We start from the raw sequence: 26,808 nt of genomic DNA on the forward strand, positions 1-26,808 counted from the left end.
CATTTGGAATCTGGCTTCTTTCATCTAACATAATTTATTTGCATTTCATCCATATTGTTGTACATTATCAACATAAATGTTTTCTGAAATGATGCTTAAAGCAGCATTTCAATCATATCCACATTAGCGTGAGTGATGAATGTCAGGTTTTAAAAAAAAGGAAATGAGAACTATGCTGAGACAAACTAGAATGATAAAAAATATATGTCCACTCAGAACCCGTGAACGTGATCTTATTTAGAAATAAGGTCTTTGCATATGTAATTAAGTTGAAGTCATGCTGGATATTAAGATGGTCCCTAATCCAATGACTGGTGTCCTGATAAAAGAGAGAAATGTGGACAGCAAGACACACACAGAATATGCCATGTGACAAGAGGTAGGGACTGGAGTGTTGCACCTGCAAGCCAAGGAATAGCAAGCACTGACTGTAACCATGAAAAGCTAGGTGGGGGTGTGGAACAGATTCTCCCTTGGGGTCTCCAGAAGACAGGCTGACACCTTCATTTTAAACTTCTAGTTCCCAGAACTGTGAGAAAATTCTGTTATAAGACCCTTGGTTTGTGGTAGGTTTTACTGCAGTTCCGGGAAACAAATGCAAGAAAAGATGAAGATTTTTGGCTTTGCTTTCAAGGCAGCATCTGTGAAACAAATTATCCTGAATGAAAAGGATTAACTTCATGGTTGTGCTTTAGGATGAGCCTGACTGAATTCTAGAGCAAAATTAGTAATGACATTGTAGGTACTGATATATATTACCCCAAGTAGCAGACTTATTTCTAATAACTGGAAAGTGAAACTTGGTTTTAAAATAGGTTTCACAATGGTGAAACCTAATTCTGGCTTCCCATAAACTAGTTTACAAGTCAGTTCATTCAAAGCATCATGTGTCTATGATGAAGAAACAAATAGTAAAGTTGGGGGAGGTAACTTTCATCATTTTTTTTATTAGCAACCTCCAGAAGATGATAGACTCAGGAAATTAACCATTAAAATTTAATTCATTTTCCAAGTATCATGAAGGAAAAAGAAAAAGTCCACATTCCTTTAGAGAAGAAATCTTCTGAGGTGCATTTTTGTCTGCAGTTGGGATACAAACAAGGTAGGGGATATTTTTGCCAGACAAAAACTGTATTATATTTTGATATTAAGATGTAGAACAGAAGACAATAATAATTATAAACAAATCAGCATTTAGGCAAGCCAAGATTATGGATTTTTTTTTCTTAAGATATATTAAGTTATTTAGACATGCTATTGAAATATACTGTTGTTTCAGCTAACACTATCAGTTTATCTAGCCTGTAGTGATCACGAAAACTTCAAACCCGACCCCCTATCAGATAGTACTGAACATTCCCTCCAAAATATAGCCCACGCCTCAGATTCTGATTTGGTGAATCTGGACTGAGGCCCAGGGAGTTCATTTTAATTTTTCTAATTCTCCAGGTGATGCTGACGGGCAACCAAGTTTGAGAATCAGTAACATGGAACACACTCTCACAGAAAGAAGCTTTGATCCTTCAAAGCCTAGAGAATGTGAGCTGGGGTCATATTAGAAGAGAAGTAATTTAATGCTTAAGATCTAGAAACAGATACAAGGTCCAAAAAGGAAAACCAGAATCCAGGGTGAGGCAAGCTTCAAGAAATAAGAAGGGAGGCAAGAATCTCATTGTGAAACCACAATTAGAACACAGGAGACAATGAGAAAGCAGGACACAGGCAGCTCTGGCATGCAGTTTTCTGGGCCCAGCCTGTCTCAGGACTCAGAGGCTTTACACTCCTATAGATTTACTCCTATAGATTCATGCCATTATGCAGATACCTCTATTCCAGGCTCAGCTCATTCAGCGTTAAACAGTCTCATTTTCTTAGCATCTAGCAGCTTGCTTTAGTATTTCAATTTAGATTGAATGATATTCACTGATATCTTCATGAGTTGAAGTTATTTACCAGGTGATCTTATTTCAATGTAATAATGACTCTATGTGTATTTCTATGTGTGTAATTTTTGTAGAACTTTTGAAATATTGAACTGTTTCTTAACCAGAATATTTATTCCCTACTATTGAACTTGTAATGAAAACCTTCTGAAAATAAATTTAAACTGAGGTAAATTGAAAGGACAGTTGTTCTTTCTTGGGTAACAGTAAGACATTTATTACTTTATACTAATTTTTTTTTCATTCATAAAAAGGACAAAGCACAGTCCTATACTACTCCATTGAAAAAAATGATAAAAAATAACTAAAAAAATCAATTCAATATTTATCAGTATCAAATAAAACTACTATCACCTTTCCTGAAATATGAAGAAAAAACAGATGTATCTATACCTATATAAAGTTTAATTCAGAATCTTGCATCTTAAAGCAGATTATTATTAGTTAGCTTGACAACAGTTTAAAACTGATGGTCCCAGTTAAATCTGTACAACTGTATGAGAAAATGAAAAGCTTGAGTTATCAGCATATGAGAGATTTTTAACTACTTTATCTCTGTCAGAAATTCAAAACTCCAAAGTCTGTTTTCCTCTTACCTTTCAGACCACTTCATGCAAAATCTAACCAGTTTTGTTCCTTATTACCATATATTAGAAAATAAAAGGCAAGCATGCATTTGGCAAAAGATTTAGTTGTTGATTATATAAAAATGCCCAACATAGGTCACATTGCAAAAGTAAAACCCCAAAGTGTAACAATGAAAACACAAACATTTGTACAGAAGGTATACAGAGTATTCATTTCCTTAAAGTATGAAGACTTTTTGTTTCTTTTTCAAATACTTAAATATTATGAAATCTGGCAATGATCTTAAGACTGTTTACATACTTCCACTGGGAAATCATCCATTTCACTTATTTTTAAAAGTTTCATTTTATAACAAAGAGTTAAATGTAAACTAACGAAATATTTATTGATATTTTCATAATGAAGGCTCTAAACATTTACACATAGATATATATAGTACAAAAATTATACAAATTAAAGAAAAAGGGGTAAAGTAGTAATAGATCTCTTTTGCTTCCTGTAAATATTTTTTACGAACCTATACGGTATCCTTTCTAAAAAGATAAACTCTAATTAGCTAGCAAGTTTGTGCTAATAAAATAGGATTATACCTCTTGAAGCATCCAAAATTGCACTATTTCATGAGCCAGCTAATTCTTTATTACTCGATTTCTTTCACATCCACACTCAAACACATTTCCGTGCACACCATGGAGAATGAAGAAATGTGCATCTTCCTTTTCATAACTTATAAAAACCCAAAGCACCAACACTTGGGAGACACAATCGGAAAGACATATTATTTGTCTCCTCCTGGCCTTCCAATTTTGCATACTCTTCAAAGTACCATTAGCAATATATTGATTTGGTATTTTTAGCCAGTTTTCAGTATTGCATTGAAGTGGGAAATGAGCTTACAACTAATTAAAAAAAAGAATACTGTAGGTTTTTCAACTAGGTGACTTTTTGATCTGACATCTGCAGTAAAAAGTTATACTTAGGAATAAAGCAGAAAAACCAAAGTTGCAATATTTACTTAACTGTCACTTGTTCCTAACCATGTAATGACTGTCACATCTCAATAAAAAAGGAAGCACTCTACTTTTCTAAATTTGTCATTCCACATATGAATGAATACAGCAATATCATGATACTCTAGATAAGAGCTGTGATTTTTGAGATTTGAAATTGATAAGAAAAGCATAAAATAACTTCAGAGTAGAATATAAAAGTAAAAAAAAATCTTTATATGGTATGTTAACTTTACTATTAAAAAACTGATTCTGAAAATCAAATATTTAGAAAATTACTTACTTTGAAAATAAGAATACTGATAGTAAGTTCTAGAATTTGGTTTTCAGTAATCAAACTCTTTCAACTCATGATTTGATAATGGAATTTATGACAATATTTGTTACACTCTATTGTCTTTTCAAGAAAACTCAGGACGTCATGAATGATAGGGGCCATTCAATAATATGCAGTACCCAAAATAGCGAGGAAAGTACAAGAGACTGTATTACTCTTACATTTACCACATACGACCAACATTTCAATCTCTATTATATTTCACAACTTGTTATTAAATTTAAAGCACCTGTATATGGTGATTTGACTTTCACTCTACAGCCTATAGTATTGAATTGAACACTGTAACTTGTTCCATTGGGTTAAATCATGCAATTGTCACAGAATCAGGTTAAGTGGTTTATAAGGCATATTGGAACGAGTTAAAAATCATTTATATCCATTTAAAAGTTTATTCTTTTGGATGAAGGGGTTCCTGAATGCCTCAGTCATCATTGTGTGTTGTAAATCAGTTGAATAGCTTGTTAAAGTATAATTTTTTTGGCTTAGGATGGAGCCACAGAAATCGGAAGGAATTGTGGTCATCCCAGGGATGAAGGGTGTCTTCTGAGCTCGGATGGGAACAGCAGTTGTCACAACACATTCAGAATTCCAAGTAGACAAGGATGCCAAGGGCAGGCAGCAGTAAGCCGAGAAGACTTGGAGATAGGGTGGGTGCACCTACAAGGTAAACCAGAAGTGTGCATATTATTTCATTAGTAAACATCACTGTTGCTCATTTAGTCTGCTTTGGCTAAGGCAAGATGACATAGTCCTGGAAAGCAAATGGGTCCTTTTATAAAACAGAGTCTCTTATTGTTACATGATTTAAGAAAAACAAAAGCTTTTGATCAGATTTTGTGTGTGAGACCATGTGAACTGTTTATACAACATGATTAAATTAATCGTTTAAAATAATATTGCAGATGTGTGTGTTGTCCTTATGATCCAGCAGTCCCAAATTCCTACCAGATGGCAAAAGGTCAAGAAACACATATACATACATTAAAATAAAAAGTAAGCTTTAAAAGAATATGACAAAGAGATACAGTAAAAATACTGCCAATGTTTCCTCGGATAATGATAACATAGGTATGCTAGGTAGGTCTTGCATAATTTCATATGCCAATGGTTTTAAGATATTGATATATTTATACACAATGAATTAAGGAATGTATTTCTGATCATATTAAATAATCTCATTCAATTCTTATTAAAGAACAATTGCCCTGAGATATTATACTGTGAATTAAAAATTGAAATGATGAATTATAATATGCTATGAACTTATTTCACATCTTGGGTGACACTTAGAAGGGCTGCTCCTATAGTCAAGTAAGTTTATGGGTCCAGGTCCTGTTGACTCGAGAATTTTTGAAAAACTGCTATGAAGTAGGACCAAAAAGTCATACTCTTTCTTCTCAGTGTGTACACCTATTAGGTACTATCTTCTTTTTTAATACATTAATTACTTTTTTAAGAGACAGGGCCTTGTTCTGTTGCTCAGGCTAGAGTATAGTGGTTCAGTCATAGCTCATTGCAGCCTCAAACTCCTGAGCCCAAGTGATCCTCCTGCCTCAGCCTCCCAAAGCACTGATATTACAGGCATGAGCCACCATGCCTGACTGACACTATCTTCAATGAACATATTGCTGGAATGAGTGAAGGCCTAAAAGATATAGTCAATGGCTTACAAATGTAACAGTTTTTGTTAATTTTTGGAAGTTTATTCTCTAAACTTGAAACCATCTAATAAATCATTATTATCTATCATATTAAAAGTGACTATAAACAGCTCATTCTTTGGCATAGTCCTTTTACATTCAGGGAGATTTAGGGCATTTCTCCTGAATCTCTGGTTATTAAAAGCACATTCATGTTCCCTAAAAGATGGAAGATAATAGTGTCTGTCTACTTGCTTGTCTTCAACATTGCTCTGCTTGTTGCTTTTGGTGCTGCCTGCAAACACAAGAGGGAAAGCATGATCAGATATAGATAAAGTGGTTCTCAGAAATTAGCAGGAAATTGAGGGTCCAAAAGTGAGGGCAGATAACAATGGCAATATAAACAGCCCTCAAGTAGCGGAGCTCCTAAGGACATTATCTACAGCAATGGTAAACTTAACAACTATGAGAGATGCTACTTACTGCCCTATAGTCAGCTACGAGACAGACTCTATGTTGGCTCATTATGCATATTATGACGTGACTACAACAAGCTAGAGTGGTAAGTCTTATTACTCCAACTTTATATATTTTGTAACTGAGTCAGGAAAAATGAATTGCTCAAGTCCAATAGTCACTAGAGGGCAGAGATAGGATTAGAATTTAGATTTGTCCAGCTGCAAAGGCCATGGTTCTTTTGGCCTCTCTCCTGTGTTCCTGCAGATAACTTTAGCAAGGGACCAGTTTTAGAAGTGCAGAAGGACACTGCACTCTGCATTTAATGTGTCAAGACAAGGGCACAGAAGAAAAATAATAAATGTCATAGGAAAAACAGCTACCACATAAGCTGCTTCAAAGAGGTCTTCTTATTCTTATGTATATTTTTTAAAATATGCCACAGCCCACACATTATTTTATTCTGATATGATGCCCAATAACAATCCTCAATCATGCAGCAAAATATTTAAACTTCATTATTTGACCCAGTGTAAACGATCTATCCTGAAGCCTTTTGTCTGAGGATGACTGCAGGGTTTCCACAATGCTCTGTCTTTTGACCACAAATTACATCTGTGTCAGGGACACGTTTATGTACTTGCCTGAATATGTGGGTTGGCAAAGTACAAACTGTGGCTGCTTAATAGAAATTTAGTTAATTGTGGATGCCATCTTGATGTTTTGGTGTTAGTATGAAAACCAAATACGATTTCATAATTTGTGGCTTTGACATCAGGATATTTGATTTATTTTTTTTTAAAGTCTCCATGTTTACCTGTGTTACATTTAATTTCTCTAATGGCTCAAGCTTATGTAATTTTGGTCTTCATCTTCAATTTTCTTCCACATTCCAAACAGAAATTAGAGACCTAACTGAAATACTATTTAAAGTGATTTTAAATGACACATATTCTTGAGGAGCTTTTCAATATGTATTGGTTTTGAGTCTAACAACATACATATCAGAATACTGCTATCAACCATAATTCTGATACTTACATGGTATATAGTAAACGTGTATTTTGCTTTTCACATAGCTGATGAATGTTAAACCATGAACAAATCTTTGCTCTTTGAATAATTTTTTTCTATCAGAAGAAATATAAAACCAATTTGGAGTACTATATCTCTTCCATGGGATTTTATTGATTTTTTTAAATCTAAACTTTGACTTAGTACTTCCTTCAGGAAGAATTCCTGCTATAGGGAGAGAGATATATTGAAAACAGAAATTTTAATTAAAAGCTGAGTGGTACTGCAAGCTTTTGATAAGTAGAAAACTGCTCTACTTGTTTTTTTAATACAAACCTCCTTTCTGATGCTTCAATCTGGACATCTTGATGCAGTCTCTGTTTTTATTGCTTGCCTATTACTGATATACTTTTCTTTTTGTGGTGTCACATTTTGTGATCACAACTGCTAATATCTCTAGATTATGAACAACTTCAGGACAGAGATGATATCCAAATTATATTTTAGCTCTGTTGACTAATACCAAGCCTAGTACCATAGAAAGGACTCAAACTATAATGTTCAAGATTGAGTTACACCTCCATTGAAGGCCCTGAATATTTTTTGATTACAGAACACAGGGTGTCTAAGGAAAAATAATATGGTTAGAGGAAACCACTGTGATCTTCAGTGGAACCCCTGATATTTCTTTTTATTTTATTCTCTATTGCATAATCTCTCTAACTTCTTGGAACCTCAGCAAAGAAGGGGGTTATATATTTCTCCTTTAAAAATTTACTTACTATACTTTAAGTTCTGGGGTACATGTGCAGATGGTGCAGGTTTGTTATATAGGTATACACGTGTCATGGTGGTGGATTGCTGCGCTGCATCCATCGCCCTGTCATCTACCTTGGGTATTTCTCCTAATGCTATCCCTCCGCTAAACCCCCAACCCCTGCTATTCCTCCCCTAGCTCCCAACCCCCTAGGCCCTGTGTGTGATGTTCCCCTCCCTGTGTCCCTGTGTTCTCACTGTATGAGTGAGAACATGAGGTGTTTGGTTTTCTGTTCTTGTGTCAGTTTGCTGAGAATGATGCCTTCCAGTTTGATCCATGTCCCTCCAGAGGACATGAGCTCATCCTTTTTTATGGCTGCATAGTCTCCATGGTGTATATGTGCCACATTTTCTTTATCCAGTCTAACATTGATGGGCATTTGGGTTGGTTCCAAGTCTTTCTATTGTGAACAGTGCCACAATAAATATACATGTGCATGTGTCTTTATAATAGAATGATTTATAATCCTTTGGTTATATACCCAGTAATGGGATTGCTGGGTCAAATGGTATTTCTGTTTCTAGATCCTTAAGGAATCACCACACTGTCTTCCACAATGGTCGAATTAATTTATACTCCCAACAGTGTAAAAGCATTCCTATTTCTCTACATCCTCTCCAGCATCTGTTGTCTCTTGTTGTTTTAATGATTGCCATTCTATCTGGTGTGAGGTGGTATCTTAATGTGGTTTTAATTTGCATTTCTCTAATAACTAATGATAATGTGCTGTTTTTCATATGTTTGTTGGCTGCATAAATGTCTTCTTTTGAAAAGTGTCTGTTCATATCCTTTGCCGACTTTTTGATGGGGTTGTTTTTTCCTTGTAAATTTAAGTTCCTTGTAGATAATGGATATTCTACCCATATTTGTCAGATGGGTAGATTGCAAAAATTTTTTCCCATTCTGTTGATTGCTGGTTCACTCTATTGATAGTTTATTTTGCTGTGCAGAAGCTCTTAAATTTAATTAGATCCCATTTGTCTATTTTGGCTTTTGTTGCCATTGCTTTTGGTGTTTTAGCCATGAAGTCCTTGCAATGCCTATGTCCTGAATGGTATTGTCTAGGTTTTCTTCTAGAGTTTTTAGGTGTTAGGCCTCATATTAAAATCTTTAACCCCTCTAAAGTTAATTTTTGTATAAGGTATAAGGAAGGGATTCAATTTCAGCTTTCTGCATATGGCTAGTCACTTTTCCCAACACCATTTATTAAATAGGTAATCCTTTCCTCATTGCCTGGTTTTGTCTGGTTTGTCAAAGATCAGATGGTTGTAATTGTGAGTTCTTTTTTTCTGAGGTCTCTGTTTTGTTTCATTGGTCTATATCTCAGTCTTGATACCAGTACCATGCTGTTTTGAGTACAGTAGCCTTGTAATACAGTTTGAAGTCAGGTAGCGTGATACCTCCAGCTTAGTTTTATTTTTATTTTTTGCTTAGGATTGTCAGGGCTATGCAGGATCTTTTTTGGTTCCATATGAGGTTTAAGGTGGTTTTTTCCAATTCTGTGAAGAAAGTCACTGATAGCTTGATATGGATACCATTAAATCTATAAATTACTTTGAGCAGTATCACTATTTTCATGATATTGATTCTTCCTAACCATGAGTATGTATAGCATACACAAACAGAAAACATTCTATCTGTTTGTGTATGCTCTTATTTCCTTGGTTTTTATCATAAAGGGCTGTTGAATTTTGTTGAAGGCCTTCTCTGCATTTATCAAGATAATCATGTGATTTCTGTCTTTGGTTCTGTTTATGTGATAGATTACATTTATAGATTTGTGTATGTTGAACCACCCTTGCATCCCTGGGATGAAGCTTACTTGATCATGATGGATAAACTTTTTGATGTGCTGTTGGATTTGGTTTGCTGGTATTTTATTGAAGATTTTTGCATCAATGTTCATCATGCATATTGGTGTGAAATTTTTATAGTTTTTGTCTCTGCCAGGTTTTGGTATCAGGATGTTGATCTCATAATACGAGTTAGGGAGGATTCCCTCTTTTTGTATTGTTTGGAATAGTTTCAGAAGGAATGGTATCAGCTCCTCTTTGTACATCTAGTAGAATTTGGCTGTGAACCCATTTGGTCCTGGACTTTTTTTGGTTGGTAGGCTATTAATTGCTGCCTCAACTTCAGACTTTGTTGGCCAATTCAGGAATTCAACTTCTTCCTGGTTTAGTCCTGGGAGGGTGTAAATGTCCAGGAATTTATCAGTTTCTTCTAGATTTACTGGTTTATTTGCATAGAGTTGTTTGTAGTAATCTCTGCCTTCTACTGGCTGGGTAATCTTGAGCGTGTTCTTTAATTTTTTTTAAACCTTCATTTATTCAACCATAAAATAATATGTCTCATGGCATATCACACAATACATATGCAGCATAACCTTTCCTCAGAAGTATATGTGGAAATCCACTATTGAAGTGGGTGAATGGGGGGTACTTTACTCAAAGATGGGTTTAGGAGTAGGAGACCACCAGATTTTTGTCTTCTCTGTGTTCATGCTGGCACCTGTACTTCCCCACAACCCCATCACACCATAGAACATGTGGGGCTCTGCTTATTATGGTTTGAAAATAACTGCTTTATGTAAAGTGTTTCAGAAATGCATGATTAATAGATAACTCCCAGTAAATGGTAGCAATTTGTACTACATTTGGTAATGTTTATTTCTTGCTCTAGGCCTGCACTGTATTTCTGGAAAAGTGGCTGGATAAAATAGAGCAAACAACAGCATAAGCTGGGCATACTGAATTTTTTTTTGTAATAGTGTAGCTTCCAGCTCCATTGTTACCTTCTGTGTAGCATGGTAGTCAGGGGTCTTTGGTTTTAAGGAACAGAACTCCAACCTGACAGCTGGTGTTGTACTGGCCTGAGGGACACCTGGAGCCGAGAACTGAACACGTCTCTTCCGAGTCTCTGGTTTCACCTTTTCTGTTGCAATTTGCCTCACATTCTCAGACTGACATCTCTTAAGAGAGACATGAGCTCCTAGCTCACATCATGTATTCTTAATAGCTAACAGACTGGGCTATCTTTTACCCCAACTCCAGTAAAACATTCGTAAGGAAAGGCTCTGCTTTGCAAACATCAGGTCACACACCTATCCCCAGACCAATAGCTGTGTCTGAGTTAGTGGCTTCTTTGATTGAACTAGCTTGGAGAAGGTTTCCATCCCCCAACCAATCACTCTGGCCAAGGAGGCAGGGCCACTTAAGAAGATGGCAGCTTTCATTCTTATCTCAGGAGAAACAGTACTTTTCCCCAGTGAAAGGGCTGTGTGGATCCAGGAGCAAAAGAGGAGTTCTGGGGCAAAAAAGAGACTACTCTCACCTAAAAAGTACATGTAAGTGTATGTTGAGAATCACCAAAGCAATAGGGGATAATCAGTATCTCCCAAACTTGTTGACCACAGTAATCTTCCTATCAAGGACCATAACACAGGAATACTATTCAGTCCACAGGTGTGGAAAAGTGTGCTTTCTGGTAATGTGGTAATTGGAAAAGCGTGTTTCTAGTCTTTGCTCACCTGTATCATTTAAAACCGCTCCAACTTGCCTTTCTCAGCTGTTAACTATTTTCAATTGTTTGAGGCTAATAAATACAAGAAAGGCAGTGTGGAAGACAACAATTTCAGTGAACTTCTCAGAGTACTGGAGCCATGTTTTATGAGCAACCACCGGGACGCAGTCAAGGTAGGTGCAGCATCAGAAATTTTCAGCGTTTTTTTATCCTATTTATTTGTGCAGGAAAGCCCAGTAGGAGTTTGCCACTGCAAATTTAATCACTCATAAGAATTTGTCTGAAAAAAAATGGTGAAATCGCAGTGAAGAGCTTTGTTTTGGACTTGGTCTAACCAGCTGGGAATTTTCTGGGATTGTCTTTTACTGGCGGTGTTCCATTCTGCAAATTACTAAATTGTGTTTGTTTCTGTCAGAACAGGTGAGGAAATCAGTTAGGTATTTACTAAATTTTATGGTAGAAATGTGTGAAAACAAACATTAAAAGAAGCAGAGGTATGTTTTACTTTGAGACAATGAAATCTTACTGTACGGCTAATTTTCTGACAATTATGCTTTTAAAAAATTCATGCAGTCTAATTTACTTCTAGAGTTAACACTTGGTCAGTGTGAAGCTATTGAGGTAAAAACAAATGTTTTAAATGTCTTAACTGAGATTTTATGAAATGTCTGAAACAAAGGAATCTTTGAATTATTATTGCTGGATTCATTTTTTGGCCTGTCTCATCTTTGTCTCTTTCTCCTCACACATTTTCTCTTAAGTAATTTGTTTTCTTTCAAGGTTTCCATCCTGTTTAAATGCAAGTATAGAAGGGAGTTGACATGTAAACTTACAAACCCGTAAGGTAGAAAAGTTGTACTTGCCTTGAAACTAGCATCCAGTTTTCAGTAAAACTGCTTTAACTTAGTGAGGTTGCTCTTAACATCTTCTTTGAACCATATATAAATATTGTTATTTTTATAAATGGTCTAATGTCATTAAAGATTAAAGGAGGTGACTTTTTAGAAAGTTAGCTGAGTTGGCTCCAAACCAGTTTCTTGGGGAAAATGCTAATGTAATTTTCAATTTTAGATCAATTACTATAAGCATTAACTTCATGACTTTGACAAAAGAAAGTGATGGATATTCACACTAATTGGTTTTAAGAGATTCTAAAAAGGAAACCCAAAGAGAAATCAGAAAATATAATGTGTTTGATCTTTGAGGTTCAGCAGAATTTTTCCACATTTGATGATTTTTGGTTTTTCCCTAAAATATCTGTTTTATTGTCTGTGTATCAGCTTGCTTATTTTGCTTTTGATGATTTTATCTCCATTTGCCTATTTGAGATAGCAACACTCAAATACTCAGCTAAGTAGAGAAGAAAAAAGACAGCTTAAGACCTACTTCCAGTTCTGTCAATAGCTAGTTATATAACTAACAACAGAGAATATTTGGGCTCAAGACATGGTTCTGATGCTGCTGTGATCTTTGGCTGTTTTACTTCTCGAGGAAGTGAATTTTCCTTTTGTAAAATGATACGGTTCAATGTTGTAAGTCTTAAGGTTCCTACTACAACTCTGAGTCTATAATTCTAGGCAAACCATAATATATTTGAGAATAAATAAGGGGAAATATAATAAATATGTTTTATATGGCACTTAGCCATAAAGTTTGCAAACATATTTATTATATTTCCCCTTATTTATGCTAATCAAAGTTGATATTAGTTATAAATGTACATTAAGTGCTTGATCGTCTAAGTGCAGTGGCTTTGGTGGGTTTTTCCATCCAGTGAAGCCCGCTAATCTTGCTGTTTGTACTTGTTTGACGATTGTGAACCCAAACCCACATGCCAAGCAAAATAGATTTTTGTTTGGCAGAGGTGCATAGTTTTCTGGCAGCTTATCCTGGCAGTTGTATTTGTTCCTTACTGTTGACTCTGGCCCTTTCCCTATCAGAAAACGCCAGATAACAAGGATGCATTTCCTTTTTGGGAAAGGAGTGAGCATTTCCAATAGAGTGATTGACTTGTAATTTCCAATTGACTTGCTAGGAAATATAAAAGCAACTTCTAGCTGCCTCCTGATCAATAAGCACATGCTCAACAAGCTCTAGTTTGATGTTTTGGGTTAGATGAGACCATTATTATGAGGACTTTTAAAATTGGCTTACCTACTTCTTTAGAAATGCAAGGTGACATTTGCACAAAAGCATGAGACTTGAGGTGAGACAATTCTATCTGAATGCTGTTACCACTCACTTGAGTGTGTGGCTCTCACGGGTACTTAATCTCTCTGCACTACATTTACTTATCTGTAAAATTGGGAGTCGGTTTAAAATGCATGGTAAAAATATCTATTAATTGTGAATTTGCAATATAAAATGTAGTTTATTCATTTAAAAAGATATTAGATTATTTAGTGAGAACATACTCAGTCTGGAATGAGACAGAGAAGACCCAGACCTTGGTATCTGGGTTCTAGTCTATGGAATATACAGCATATGTGTAATGTATTTCATGGGTTTATTTTATTCCCAACTTATATACAATCTTTTACAAATAACATTGAAGTTTTTCATTTGTGATTAATTACCCAATGACCAGAGCCAGTTTATTAGATAATCTTTGCACTTGGCTTTGCAAATAGCTGTTTGACAGAACATTCTCACATTTGCAGCCCTAACTTGATGGACTACATTGAGTTGCCACCAGGGTTAACTTTTACCAACCTCAATCAAAGTTAGAAATTTTGGGAACTTCAAATGCCCACTTCATTTTGCCATACTTACAAAAAAAAGTGCAAATTATTCCTTCCACTGCCTCTACCTCACCTTCTCCAAATTAGTTTTTGAGGCAAAAAGACAAGTAGAGCGAGAGAGCAAGTTTGAAATGTATGTGTTCCACGATGCCAAGGTTAATGGTTCCTCTTCAGTGCAAGGCTTGAGGGACCACTTGAACACTGTGACTAGGACTTCGTGGACATTTTCAGAAACTACAGATAAATGGCCTTGTGGGTTTCTTTACAGACAAAGAAAGACTGTCCCTCGCAATCATCCCCCTACAAAAGTTGCTTGTTCTATTGCTTTGCTTCTCTCTTTTTGTGGGGAGACTATTGGTGTTTGAGGGTAATAATAAAGAGAAAGAGTAAAACTCCTTGAAGGGGTCCCTTACGTTCCTTGTGAGTTGTATTCCAAGGTATTTTATTCTTTTTGTAGCAATTGCGAATGGCAGTTCGCTCTTGATTTGGCTTTCTTTAAGTCTGTTATTGGTGTAGATGAATGCTTGTGATTTTTGCACATTGATTTTATATCCTGAGACTTTGCTGAAGTTGTTTATCAGTTTCAGGAGTTTTTGGGCTGAGGCGATGGGGTCTTCTAGGTATACTATCATGTCGTCTGCAAATAGAGACAATTTGGCTTCCACCTTTCCTATTTGAATACCCTTTATTTCTTTTTCTTGCCTGATTGCTCTGGCTAGAACTTCCAGTACTATATTGAATAGGAGTGGTGAGAGAGGGCATCCTTGTCTAGTACCAGATTTCAAAGGGAATGCTTCCAGTTTTTGCCCATTCAGTATGATATTGGCTGTTGGTTTGTCATAAATAGCTTTTATTACTTTGAGATATGTTCCATCGATACCGAGTTTATTGAGGGTTTTTAGCATAAAGGGCTGTTGAATTTTGTCAAATGCCTTCTCTGTGTCAATTGAGATAATCATGTGGTTTTTGTTTTTGGTTCTGTTTATGTGGTGAATTACGTTGATAGACTTGTGTATGTTGAACCAGCCTTGCATCCCTGGGATGAATCCTACTTGATCATGATGAATAAGTTTTTTGATTTGCTGTTGCAATCGGCTTGCCAATATTTTATTGAAGATTTTTGCATCTATGTTCATCATGGATATTGGCCTGAAGTTTTCTTTTCTCGTTGGGTCTCTGCCGGGTTTTGGTATCAGGATGATGTTGGTCTCATAAAATGATTTGGGAAGGATTCCCTCTTTTTGGATTGTTTGAAATAGTTTTAGAAGGAATGGTACCAGCTCCTCCTTGTGTGTCTGGTAGAATTCGGCTGTGAACCCATCTGGACCTGGGCTTTTTTTGTGAGGTAGGCTCTTAATTTCTGCCTCAACTTCAGACCTTGTTATTGGTCTATTCATAGTTTCAGCTTCCTCCTGGTTTAGGCTTGGGAGGACACAGGACTACAAACCACTGCTCAACGAAATCAGAGAGGACACAAACAGATGTAGAAACATTCCATGTTCATGGTTAGGAAGAATTAATATCGTGAAAATGGCTATACTGCCCAAAGTAATTTACAGAATCAACGCTATCCCTATCAAGCTACCATTGACTTTCTTCACAGAACTGGAAAAAACCACCATGAACTTCATATGGAACCAAAAGAGAGCCTGCATAGCCAAGTCAATTCTAAGCAAAAAGAACACTGTGGGGGGCATCACACTACCGGATTTCAAACTATACTACAAGGCTACAGTAATCAAAACAGCATGGTACTGGTACCAAAACAGAGATATAGACCAATGGAACAAAACAGAGGCACCGGAGGCAACACAACATACATACAACTATACAATCTTTGATAAATCTGACAAAAACAAGCAATGGGGCAAGGATTCCATGTTTAACAAATGGTGTTGGGAAAACTGGCTAGCCATGTGCAGAAAGCAGAAACTGGACCCCTTCCTGACACCTTACACCAAAATTAACTCCAGATGGATTAAAGACTTAAACATAAGACCTGGCACCATAAAAACCCTAGAAGGAAATCTAGGCAAAACTATCCAGGACATAGGAGTAGGCAAGGACTTCATGAACAAAACACCAAAAGCATTGGCAACAAAAGCCAAAATAGACAAATGGGACCTAATGAAACTCCACAGCTTCTGCACGGCAAAAGAAACAGTCACTAGAGTGGATCAGCAACCAACAGAATGGGAAAAAATTTCCGCAGTCTACCCATCTGACAAAGGGCTGATATCCAGAATTTACAAAGAACTCAAGCAGATTTACAGGAAAAAAACAAACAAGCCCATTCAAAAGTGGGCAAAGGATATGAACAGATACTTTATGAAAGAAGACATATATGAGGCCAACAATCATATGAAAAAATGCTCATCGTCACTGGTCATCAGAGAGATGCAAATCAAAAGCACATTGAGATACCATCTCACGCCAGTTAGAATGGCGATCATTAAAAAATCTGGAGACAACAGATGCTGGAGAGGATGTGGAGAAAAAGGAACACTTTTACACTGTTGGTGGGAGTGTAAATTAGTTCAACCATTGTGGAAGACAGTGTGGCGATTCCTCAAGGCCTTAGAAATAGAAATACCATTTGACCCAGCAATCCCATTACTGGGTATATATCCAAAAGACTATAAATCGTTCTACTATAAGGACACATGTACACGAATGTTCATTGCAGCACTGTTTACAATAGCAAAGACCTGGAATCAACCCAAATGCCCATTGATAATAGACTGGATTGGAAAAATGTGGCACATATACACCATGGAATATTATGCAGCAATCAGAAATGATGAGTTCGTGTCGTTTGTAGGGACATGGATGAATCTGGAAAACATCATCCTCAGCAAACTGACACAAGAACAGAAAATGAAACACCGCATATTCTCACTCATAGGTGGGTGATGAAAAATGAGAACACATGGACACAGAAAGGGGAGTACTAAACACTGGGGTCTATTGGGGGAAAAGGGGAGGGCCAGTGGGAGGGGGAGGTGGGGAGGGATAGCCTGGGGAGAAATGCCAAATGTGGGTGAAGGGGAGAAGAAAAGCAAAGCACACTGCCATGTGTGTACCTACGCAACTGTCTTGCATGCTCTGCTCATGTACCCCAAAACCTATAATCCAATAAAAAATTAAAAAAAAAAAAAGAGTAAAACTAATTGGCCATGAAAGTCAATTTTTTTAAAAAATTAAACTTATTATTTCTTTAAACTTTAAACTTATTATAAGTGTATCTTAACAAAAGAAATCCAAACTAAAGGAAGCAGATATAATTTCCCCCAAAACCCACTGAGTTCTCAGTTCTTTGACATGAATTTGAGTAGATGATCTATTGCTTATGCTTATGTCTTTTTTTTTTTTTTTTTTTTTTTTTTTGAGACAGAATCTCGCTGTGTCGCCAGGTGCCAGGATGGAGTGCAGTGGTGCAATCTCAGCTCATTGCAACCTCTGCCTCCTAGGTTCAAGCAATTCTCCTGCCTCAGCCTCTGAAGCAGCTGGGACTACAGGTATGGGCCACCATGCCCAGCTAATTTTTGTACTTTTAGTAGAGATGGGGTTTCACCATGTTGGCCAGGATGATCTCAATCTTTTGACCTTGTGATCTGTCTCTCGGCCTCCCAAAGTGCTAGGATTACAGGTGTGAGCCACCATTCCCGGCCATGCTCATATCTTAATGCCTATGCTCAAGGTAATGGTGAGGCAGAGTGTTTGCTTGTAGGTGAGATAATGGAAGCTAAGAAGCTTGCCCTATCATGAGACTAGCCATTACAGCTATTCATTCATGGAGTCTATCTTGTATGGTCATCCATAAAATTATACAAGAGATGAAATATATTTAGGACACACACATTTACATACTTAGTAGTAGTATCAGTATTTGTGGGAGAAATCATTCTCTAGTACTAGGTGGACAGGGCATAAAGTTGCTCACTAAGTTTTCTTAGAACAGAAAATGCTTTAGGAAGATGAGGGCTGTGGGGATGACACAGAAAAGCTTCTGTTCAGTTGGTCCTGTGACCCCCAAAGTAGAAATTGTATTCAGTTTCATGTGGTTCTTTTGTGAGACCCTAATTAGCACAGCCATTGAAATGGCTGGCCTACCTGAGAGTAATTCCCATTTCACAAAGGGTAGATGCAGATTAAGTATAAATTTATATTTTACCTCTGCTTTTCTTTGTAAATTAAGATCTTCACCTAATAATAAGAAAAATTCTGAAATTTAAATAAAGTGATGATTTAAGAATAAATGAAAAGATTTCCTTAAAATTATTCCACTTATTCATAATAATCTGGAAAGTCTGATCTATAATATGTCATTAACAAATATCTGTTCAGTTTTTGTTTGTTTGTTTGTTTGTTTAGAAAATCCTACCCTGTCTCCTAGGCTGCAATGCAAAGGTGCAGTCACAGCTTACCAAAGCCTCTAATTCCCAGGCTCAGGCAGCCCTCTCACTTCAGCCTTCTTAGGAGCTGGGACTAGAGGCATGCATGACCACGCCCAACTGAATTTTTATATTTTTATAGAGATGAGGGTCTCACAATTTTGCCCGGGATGGTCTGGAACTCCAGAGCTCAAGCAATCCTTTCTCCTCGGCCCCACAAAGTGCAGGGATTACAGGCATAGGGCACTGTACTTGGCCTTTAAAACTTTTTCTTAACCACTTAGTAAGTGCCTAATCTTTCCAGGGCATTTTACAACATTTATTTTACTAAATTCTTATAATACATAGTTAAAATATATATCATTATTTATATTTACAGATTAGGGACATAGGGCTTATATTTACATACCTACAAGTCAGTAAACTTGGGCATTGAATGTAAACCTGAATCTAAGCACAGTACTATTTTCTCTACCTCCTGGCTGCTTCATGAACGTCTCTAAATATTGCTAGAGAATTCAGTGATGCCACCTTCCTTAATGTAATGAGTTGAGAGTTGAAAATGATTAGAAGTGTCTAAACACCTCAATAGCAACAACAGCCAATAATCTCATTCTATCATTGGTTTCAAACGGTGATTCAGAGACATTACTACCTTAGAAACCTTCTCAAGATAAAACTGGGGCAAAAAGTCCTGTTGATCATGAGTCATCTTTGGCTTTGGGGCTATGACACATGAGTGATTCAGCTGTTTGGGGCTGTATTTTGGTATTTAAGATTTTTCTTCCTAGTATGACCTTAAACTCATTTGTTTGTTAGACCTTGGGACTTTACTGTACAATTCAGTGTCATCCATCTATCAAAAAGGATTAACTGGTGTCTTTGTTTTTCTATAATGCACATGAAGGTCTTATAAGAAACTGTCTAAATTCATTGAATCTATTGAGAGGATCTCAATAGATCCTGAATATATTGAAAGCAGTTCAATCTTCTCTTTGTGCTTCCACAGCAGAAATAATTTTTCAGCTGTTTTAACAATAGTCTGAATGTGTTAAGAGTCACTGTCTAGAATTGGACATGAACTAAAAAATTTGTAAGAGATTGTGTTTGTTCACTTTCTCATCCTGAAGACATAAAATAATTCCAATCACTTTGGATTATATCTGCATGGAATTTCCTTCCTTCTCTTTATATATTCTTTAGACTTTCTTCTTTTTTGAAAAGGCTCATTCTTAGTCATGGTTTCATGATGCGAAACCCTAAAATTTTAAGTTCTTTTCTAATTCTTTTTAAGTTAAAAAAAAAATGCGGAAAAAAAAGAATAACTTTCATCACTTTGGCAGGAGTTTATTTTTAAAACCAACAGAGTAGTTACTTATTTCCATTTGGAATTCTGGGAAATTCTTTAAGAAACCATTTTGTTTACATTGAACAAATCAAATTCCCACACGGTGAATGGAACTGAAATTCTTTCAATACCAGCATTTCTACCAGTATGGCCAGGCTTCTTTTATTCATTCCATCATACAATTTTTGGTTATTATTGCTTTTTCTCTTTTCAAGACTTGTGTCTTGTAATACTCATTTAGCTTGACAGTGGAAACAGAGTGTTTTAGGTGCTTGTTGATGATATACTAACGTGTGAAGTGATTCATAATGAATTTTCTGAATGTTGAGAGAAATGTTAGGGAAGCTGGAAAGAAGTCTGGGAGCACTGACTCATTTTGGATGTACTATGTCTTACCCAAACTGTTCTATCTCTTGTTCACTTTACCTGTTTTTTCCAGGTAGGGTTTCTTCTGTTTGTCACAGGACCACTTCTCTCTCCCTCTGTACTCCCTATTCCCACCACTACTACTGTAAAAAATGTCCACCCTCCTGCACTACTTAGTTCCGTTCATGAGATACCATGCACTTAATTATTCATAACAGAAAATGCAGTCATTTGCAAAATGCTCTTTCTTCCTCCCCTGTAATATATCAACCTGGGTCCCAAGTCCAGCTGATTCGATCTCCAGTATAGCTCCAGAATTTCTCAAAACACTTCACATCTATTGCCTGTGTGTAAGTTTAAGACCTCATCATCTCATGCTGATATATAAGAAAAGCAAAAACTAAAAATAAAAAACACCTCCCAAATCCCAGAAAACAAAAAGCAAAGACCACAAACTTAATCTTCCCCCTTTTTATAGTCTAAATATAAATTATACCCCAGCCATATCTTTCTACCTTCATTTTTTAATCTTCCATTCCAATTCACTGAATAAGACTTAAAGCAAGCAATCTGCTCATCTAAACCAATAACCACTAAAGTGCTTAGTTCAGAAATATGAACAAAATCTTATATTGATATTCCATATTCTAAGAATGACATTGTTGGCTAACCATAGGTTGATTTTATAATATATATATATTATATATTATATATATATATCTCAAAGAGATTTCACCAAGCTAAATTAGGTGCACATTAAACTTTAACAATTTTTTTACTTGTAAAGGGTCTACTAATGTGAGATTTTTAAGTGTGATTTAGCCCCTTTCTTGCTTTTTGTAGTGATTATGTTCTATTTTAGGTTGAGCCTGTGTTTAGAATATAATCTTGGACCAGGAATACATGGCTGTTTTTTTAGAGGAGCATATTTAGATAATACTTTAATTTGACTATGTAATTGGGGCTTTAAATATGTTATTTTTAACTAAATCAGATGAATTTTCCACTTGTACAGATGGAGTCTAGAAGATTAAAATAATGTAATCTGAGCTTATTTAATTTTTTTCCTCCTCCAAGAATCATGTGGATTCTGTCAGTTTTGATAATGGTAGATGCTATGTCAGGTCCTCTTCCAAATAGTTAACAAAATCTGGTTTGCAGTTGGAGTGCTAGAAATTTCAACTGTGCCTATCTGGCATTCACTGTTTATTCTGCAATATAGTAGCTACTTATAGAATGACCTGGGTATTTCTGGGCATCTCTGTTTCTCTTCTCTTGTTGCTATGTCATGACCCAATATCAAGTTCTTGCTAAAAATTGCCATATGGAACTAATCATATCCCAACATAGTATAGAGATTAAGAGCACATGCTTTAGTGTTAGAACTAAATCATTTGAATTCTGGCTCCTAGCTTAACCAGCTGTATGACTTTGGACAAGTTACATAAACTCTGAATTTCAGTTACTTCATCAGTAAAGTGGTGATAGTAACATTTATGTAATTGTGTGATTGTAACAGAGGTACAGAGTACATTGCTATTGTAAATAAATATTTCATGATTGATGGCTCTTTGTATTATTATAGCTGGAAAATTATTTTCTGACCTGTTTCATTTGTTGAAAAATGAGTGCCATTTGTCTGTGGTCTTTGCAGGCCACATTCCAAAGAATTCTGGTAATGGATTCTGGAGAGAAAAAATTATCTGGCCAGGCCCAAACTGAAGGGCATTAGAAGGGAGCAAGTGGGATTTAGGATACCTCTTAATCTAAGCCAGGAGGAATCAGGGCTCTTCTGACTACAGCTTAACTACTTTGCATCTCCAAGGTTGTGCAAACTCAAAAACGGATCTAGGTACTGAGGTATTTGTGCTTCTTTCAAAGTAAGAGCAGATCCTTGGCTGTAATGCCTCTATATAGGAAGCTAAGAGGGAAGAGAGAGGAAGTCACTGGTGAGAAAGGTACAGGGACCTGATCCAACTGATAGATAAATATGCTGGGTGTTTTAACTAAGTGGGCAGGAATCATCTATCTGTGATGAGAATGTGTGATTCTGTTCAAGTCATTTTTCTTTCTTTAGGATTGCTTCTCAAAGTTTTGATACAACAAGAAAAAACTCAACTGCCAAACCTCCATTCATGAATTTCAGTTTATTAAGTACCCGCTACTACTGTGGTCAGTACTGGGTGCAGAAATGGCCTTTCTTCTTCTCAAGAGATCATGGTTGAATGATAATAAACCACGATTGTATTATGGTATGGTAGATATAGCTGGACTTAGAATGCCAAAGATATGAGAGGAGGAAAAGAGAGAGTACTTCCACATGGTAGCAGAAAAGGAGAGGAGGAGGGAAATACACTAAGAAAGGAGAGATGGGGCAAAATATATGAATGGGTTTTAGAAACACCCTCTGTCATGAAGCTAACAAAATATTTACTGAGAAATGAATTGCTAAAAAAAGAAAAGCTAGTAAAAGTTATCCTGGATATTCACAAAAAGTAAACTCTTATTCTAAGCCATTACTTTATAATACTCTAAATTAATGTAAAGTGTTAGTTGATCCTCTCAGGTATATTAATTTGAATTTCATTAATTCATAGACCATTCCAAAAGAATAAAAACATATAATTCCCATAAAACGACAAGACATTTTATCATCTTATAGGACATCAATTTTATAGAAGTTAAATACATGTCCTGTTAGACTATATTTGAAACACAGTTGTGCAAATGTCAAAGTTATTAATCTGGAAGAATAGCCACAACAGAAATATTTGCTACTTGGAATGATGCCTAATCTTTAGTATTAAAACTTGCAATGTTGCATTTCATCTAATTAAAAATGGCTGAAGACAAACCACACATGACATACTGTTCATTGACTACTGCAGCAGAACTGTGTAGAAACTAGTAAATGATTGAAACAATATTTGAAAATTAACACATATAAATGGAAATTCATCAAATTTGCAAAAATTTAATCCACAACTTGATATTCTCTAAATCATATAAGTACATTTAAGTACATCTAATAAGTAGAGAATGAGTTCTTTAAATGTGACATGGCAACTGATAATGTAATTTAAAGACTATTCCATGTGAAGTACCTATTCATGTGCTACCTTACAGAATGTATTAGCAAATGTTGAAGATAAATAAAATAATAGAGCAACAGTTATGCTTTGTGATAAGTGCTTTGGTTCATATTATCCAAAGGTTAATTATAAAGACAGGAAATTTATTTATGTTTAAAATGAGGAGATAATGACCATTTCTCTTCTTGCTAAAGCAGAGACTCTAATCATATTCTCACTGTGATTTTTCATCTTGTATTATGGTATGGTATAACGTTGCCTCATAAATGTTATGTTCCAGGAAAAATAGATATATAAAAAATATAAGATATTTAAGATATTAGGCATTGCCCACAATATCTATTTAATTTGTAGAAAAATGCTTACAGTCAAATATGTTCTAGGAAATATGTATAGTACTATGTTTACTATATATTTCATATATTTTTTTTGAATATCAATGCTATAACTCCTAGCAAAATCTATTACTAATTTTATCATTCTCAGATTTTAGAAAAATAAATCTTACTCCAGAAAGGATAGTATAGAGAACTTAAGGCACTATATAGTCCTAAATAATGAAATAATGACAAGAAAGTATACTCATTTTCACTTTAAGTTGAGAATCATATAACATCTCTTCCTTTGAGGAAAGGGAATTAGCCTCTAAAATTCAGATATAAAATATTTTTCCTTTTATAATTATTTTATCTGGCTTATAAAATATTGATTATTGTTTTACAAATTTCCTTGAAAATAATTAAAAGCTGGCATACAATATGTATTTTTAAAGAATGTAAGAAGAATAAGACAGTAGAGTTTTGGGGACTTTGCCTTAGCGACACACTGTATTTATTTTAAAAATGGGTGAAAAAGGATTAAAAAATCAGAGTAAGAAAATGCTAAGTAAAATGATCCTTTGTTTTTTTAAACTGAATCCAAAAGTTCAACAAGTATGATAATAAATATAAGTTAAGGCCGGGCGCAGAAGCTCATGCCTGTAATCCCAGCACTTTGGGAGGCCGAGGCGGATAGATCATGAGATCAAGAGATCGAGACCATCCTGGTCAACATGATGAAATCCCGTCTCTACTAAAAATACAAAAGTTAGCTGGGCATGGTGGTGCGCGCCTGTAGTCCCAGCTACTCGGGAGGCTGAGGCAGGAGAATTGCTTGAACCCAGGAGGCAGAGGTTGCGATGAGCCAAGATCGTGCCATTGCACTCCAGCCCGGGTAAGGAGCAAAACTCCGTCTCAGAATAAATAAATAAATAAATATGAGTTAGTATTATATTATTTGTAATGACATTAAAATATATGTTAGTTGTTTTAAAATCTGTTAAAGATTAGTTAAAAGTTCTTGATGATGACAGTCCCAGGAGTAAAAGCAAAAAGAATAACACTAGCTACAAAAGATATGTTCAGACATCCAAATCATCAATAGAAAGGGCAAAATAATTAACCAAATCACAAAAGAACAAGAATTTCCAGAAATAAGCAACTTTGTAAAGGACTAACTCTGCATTATTGGCAAAAAAAAAAAAAAAAAAAAAAAAAAAAAAAAACATATTCAGTGAAAACATAAAAGAGACAAAATCTAAATAAATTTTATCTGGGAATAACTTTTTCCTCTACATGAAATTCATTTTGGGTATCATATATCCACGGCAGTGTATTTCTATGTTTAGTAGTTTAGTCAGCCATTCATAGTGACTACATAAAAAAAAAGAATGTCTTTTTATTTATAAATCCAAGGCTTTCGAAAAATAAACTCAGAGAATATAAGGTCATGAAAGCACTTGAGGTACTTGGAAGTGTATGAGAATTATGAAGGCTATATTTTTCAAATGCGATGGCATCATTATTTTTATACTTCAAATTTTTATCAAATTAGCTTGCTTTGTATTTTAGACTTCTGCTTGGATTACGATATGTAATCTTAGAATCACACATGTCAGTTACCTATTTGCTAAGAAAATTTATTATACTAAACATATAAGTGCTTTTTAATTGTGTTCATTTTTCTTCTTGTGCCCATTTTAAGAATTTTCTCTTTAGATTTTATTGGCTTTTACATTTTAGATGCATTATTTATAACTTTAATATTTCAAGAATCATTTTGGCTAAAATTTAATTAGAAATCATATATCGAAAATCTGATTCATGTTTTATAGTTCTTGAGGATAAATAAGTGCTCTTAAGGCATTTATTATTGAAGTGTTTCAGATATTGCAATCCAACAGTATTTATCTCGATAACCTTCTTTGCTAGTTAATTGAAAAAACAAACACTGAGTCAAAATGATTTGCCAGGTTCTTTGGGGGCTAAAACATAAATATTTACTTATGAGTTATAGGCTACCTCATAGAAAAGGCTTTCTGATCATTTACAAAGATAAAGTATGATAAAACAAATAAAATTGAGAGAAAAAAATAAAGTTAGGAAAAATGATACAAAAAAGATAATACCAAAATAGCAATATCAACTAAAGCTAGTATGAATATTGACAATATTTATTGTGTCTATGGTATTTCAGGCACTTTTTAAAGCCACTGCGCATATATTCACACATTTTAAAGTAAAATATACAATACTTTATATACTTTGCTAGAGGCATGTAGCATTTTTGGCTCTGACCTTTGGCCATGCAGTGCAAACAAAGAAATACATCAGTCATTAAGAGTATTACCCAAAAGATAAAAACAAGTAATGCCTTAGGAAAAGCTTATCTACTTCTGGTATTAAGATGAGAGACACAGTTTAAGGAGCAGTCTTGTTGGGGAGATATCCAGAATATGATCTGTACTGCATGCTAACACAGTACTAGAAATACAATAAATTGGGAAAGCATATTTATCACCGTATTCTTCTCCCAGAGTTCTTTTACAGTAGACTACTCTACTGAAGGAAGATGTTGATAAGCTGTTTAGAGTGTATGTGTGAGTGTGTGTAAGCTATTTAGAATGTGTGTGTATGTGTGTGGAAGCAAGAGAGAGTGAGAGAGAGAGAGAGAGAGAGAGTGTGTGTGTGTGTCTGTGTGTGTGTAGAATGAGTCGCCTATTCAGTACATTCCAATAAATAATATCTAGAGTGCGTGTGGAAAATAGATTAACTGTAGGTTTTTTTTTTCTTTTAGTATGTGTTTGTGTGGGGTGGATGTTGAGGAGATGTACTGTCCAGAGCTTAGACAAAAGTGATCCTCCTTGCATTCTTCCTCTAACAAGATCTCATCTTCTCCATTAAAGAACTAGTGTGTAGGAATTTCAAGACTCCTCATTTAATGCTAATATTAAAGTAGTTTATTTAAACATGAAATATTTATTTATTGGCCTAGACCAGTGTGCTCACTTCTCTAGGTTCAGCCCTACCTGAGAGAATTTTCATTCACAGTTCCTTAAAAATATGACATTTTTGTGTGTGGCATAGAAAAATATATCCTCAACAATTGTAGAATAATACAATAGTAGATTATGTGTGTTTTTATTTGGGGTTGTTTTTGTTCTTTTTTAAAAAAATAAAATGCACTTTGGGAGGCTGAGGCGGGTGGATCACAAGATCA

The 26,808-nt window shown here is 35.3% G+C and overlaps 1 protein-coding gene across 6 annotated transcripts in view; it reads right to left on the reverse strand.

Annotated features, from left to right (window-relative positions):
- Positions 1-2,135: 2,135 nt before the first annotated feature.
- Positions 2,136-26,808, reverse strand: part of CNTN1 (contactin 1) — a 376,715-nt gene continuing 352,042 nt past the window's right edge. For all 6 annotated transcript variants that reach the window (XM_035255799.3, XM_054238172.2, XM_035255801.3 and 3 more), the window contains one exon: positions 2,136-4,538. In XM_035255799.3, coding sequence (XP_035111690.1) covers positions 4,462-4,538 — 77 coding nt within the window. In that variant the 3' untranslated portion in view covers positions 2,136-4,461. The remainder of the gene's footprint in view (positions 4,539-26,808) is intronic.

Source organism: Callithrix jacchus, chromosome 9 (assembly GCF_049354715.1).
Source record: "Callithrix jacchus isolate 240 chromosome 9, calJac240_pri, whole genome shotgun sequence".
Lineage (NCBI taxonomy): Eukaryota > Metazoa > Chordata > Mammalia > Primates > Cebidae > Callithrix > Callithrix jacchus.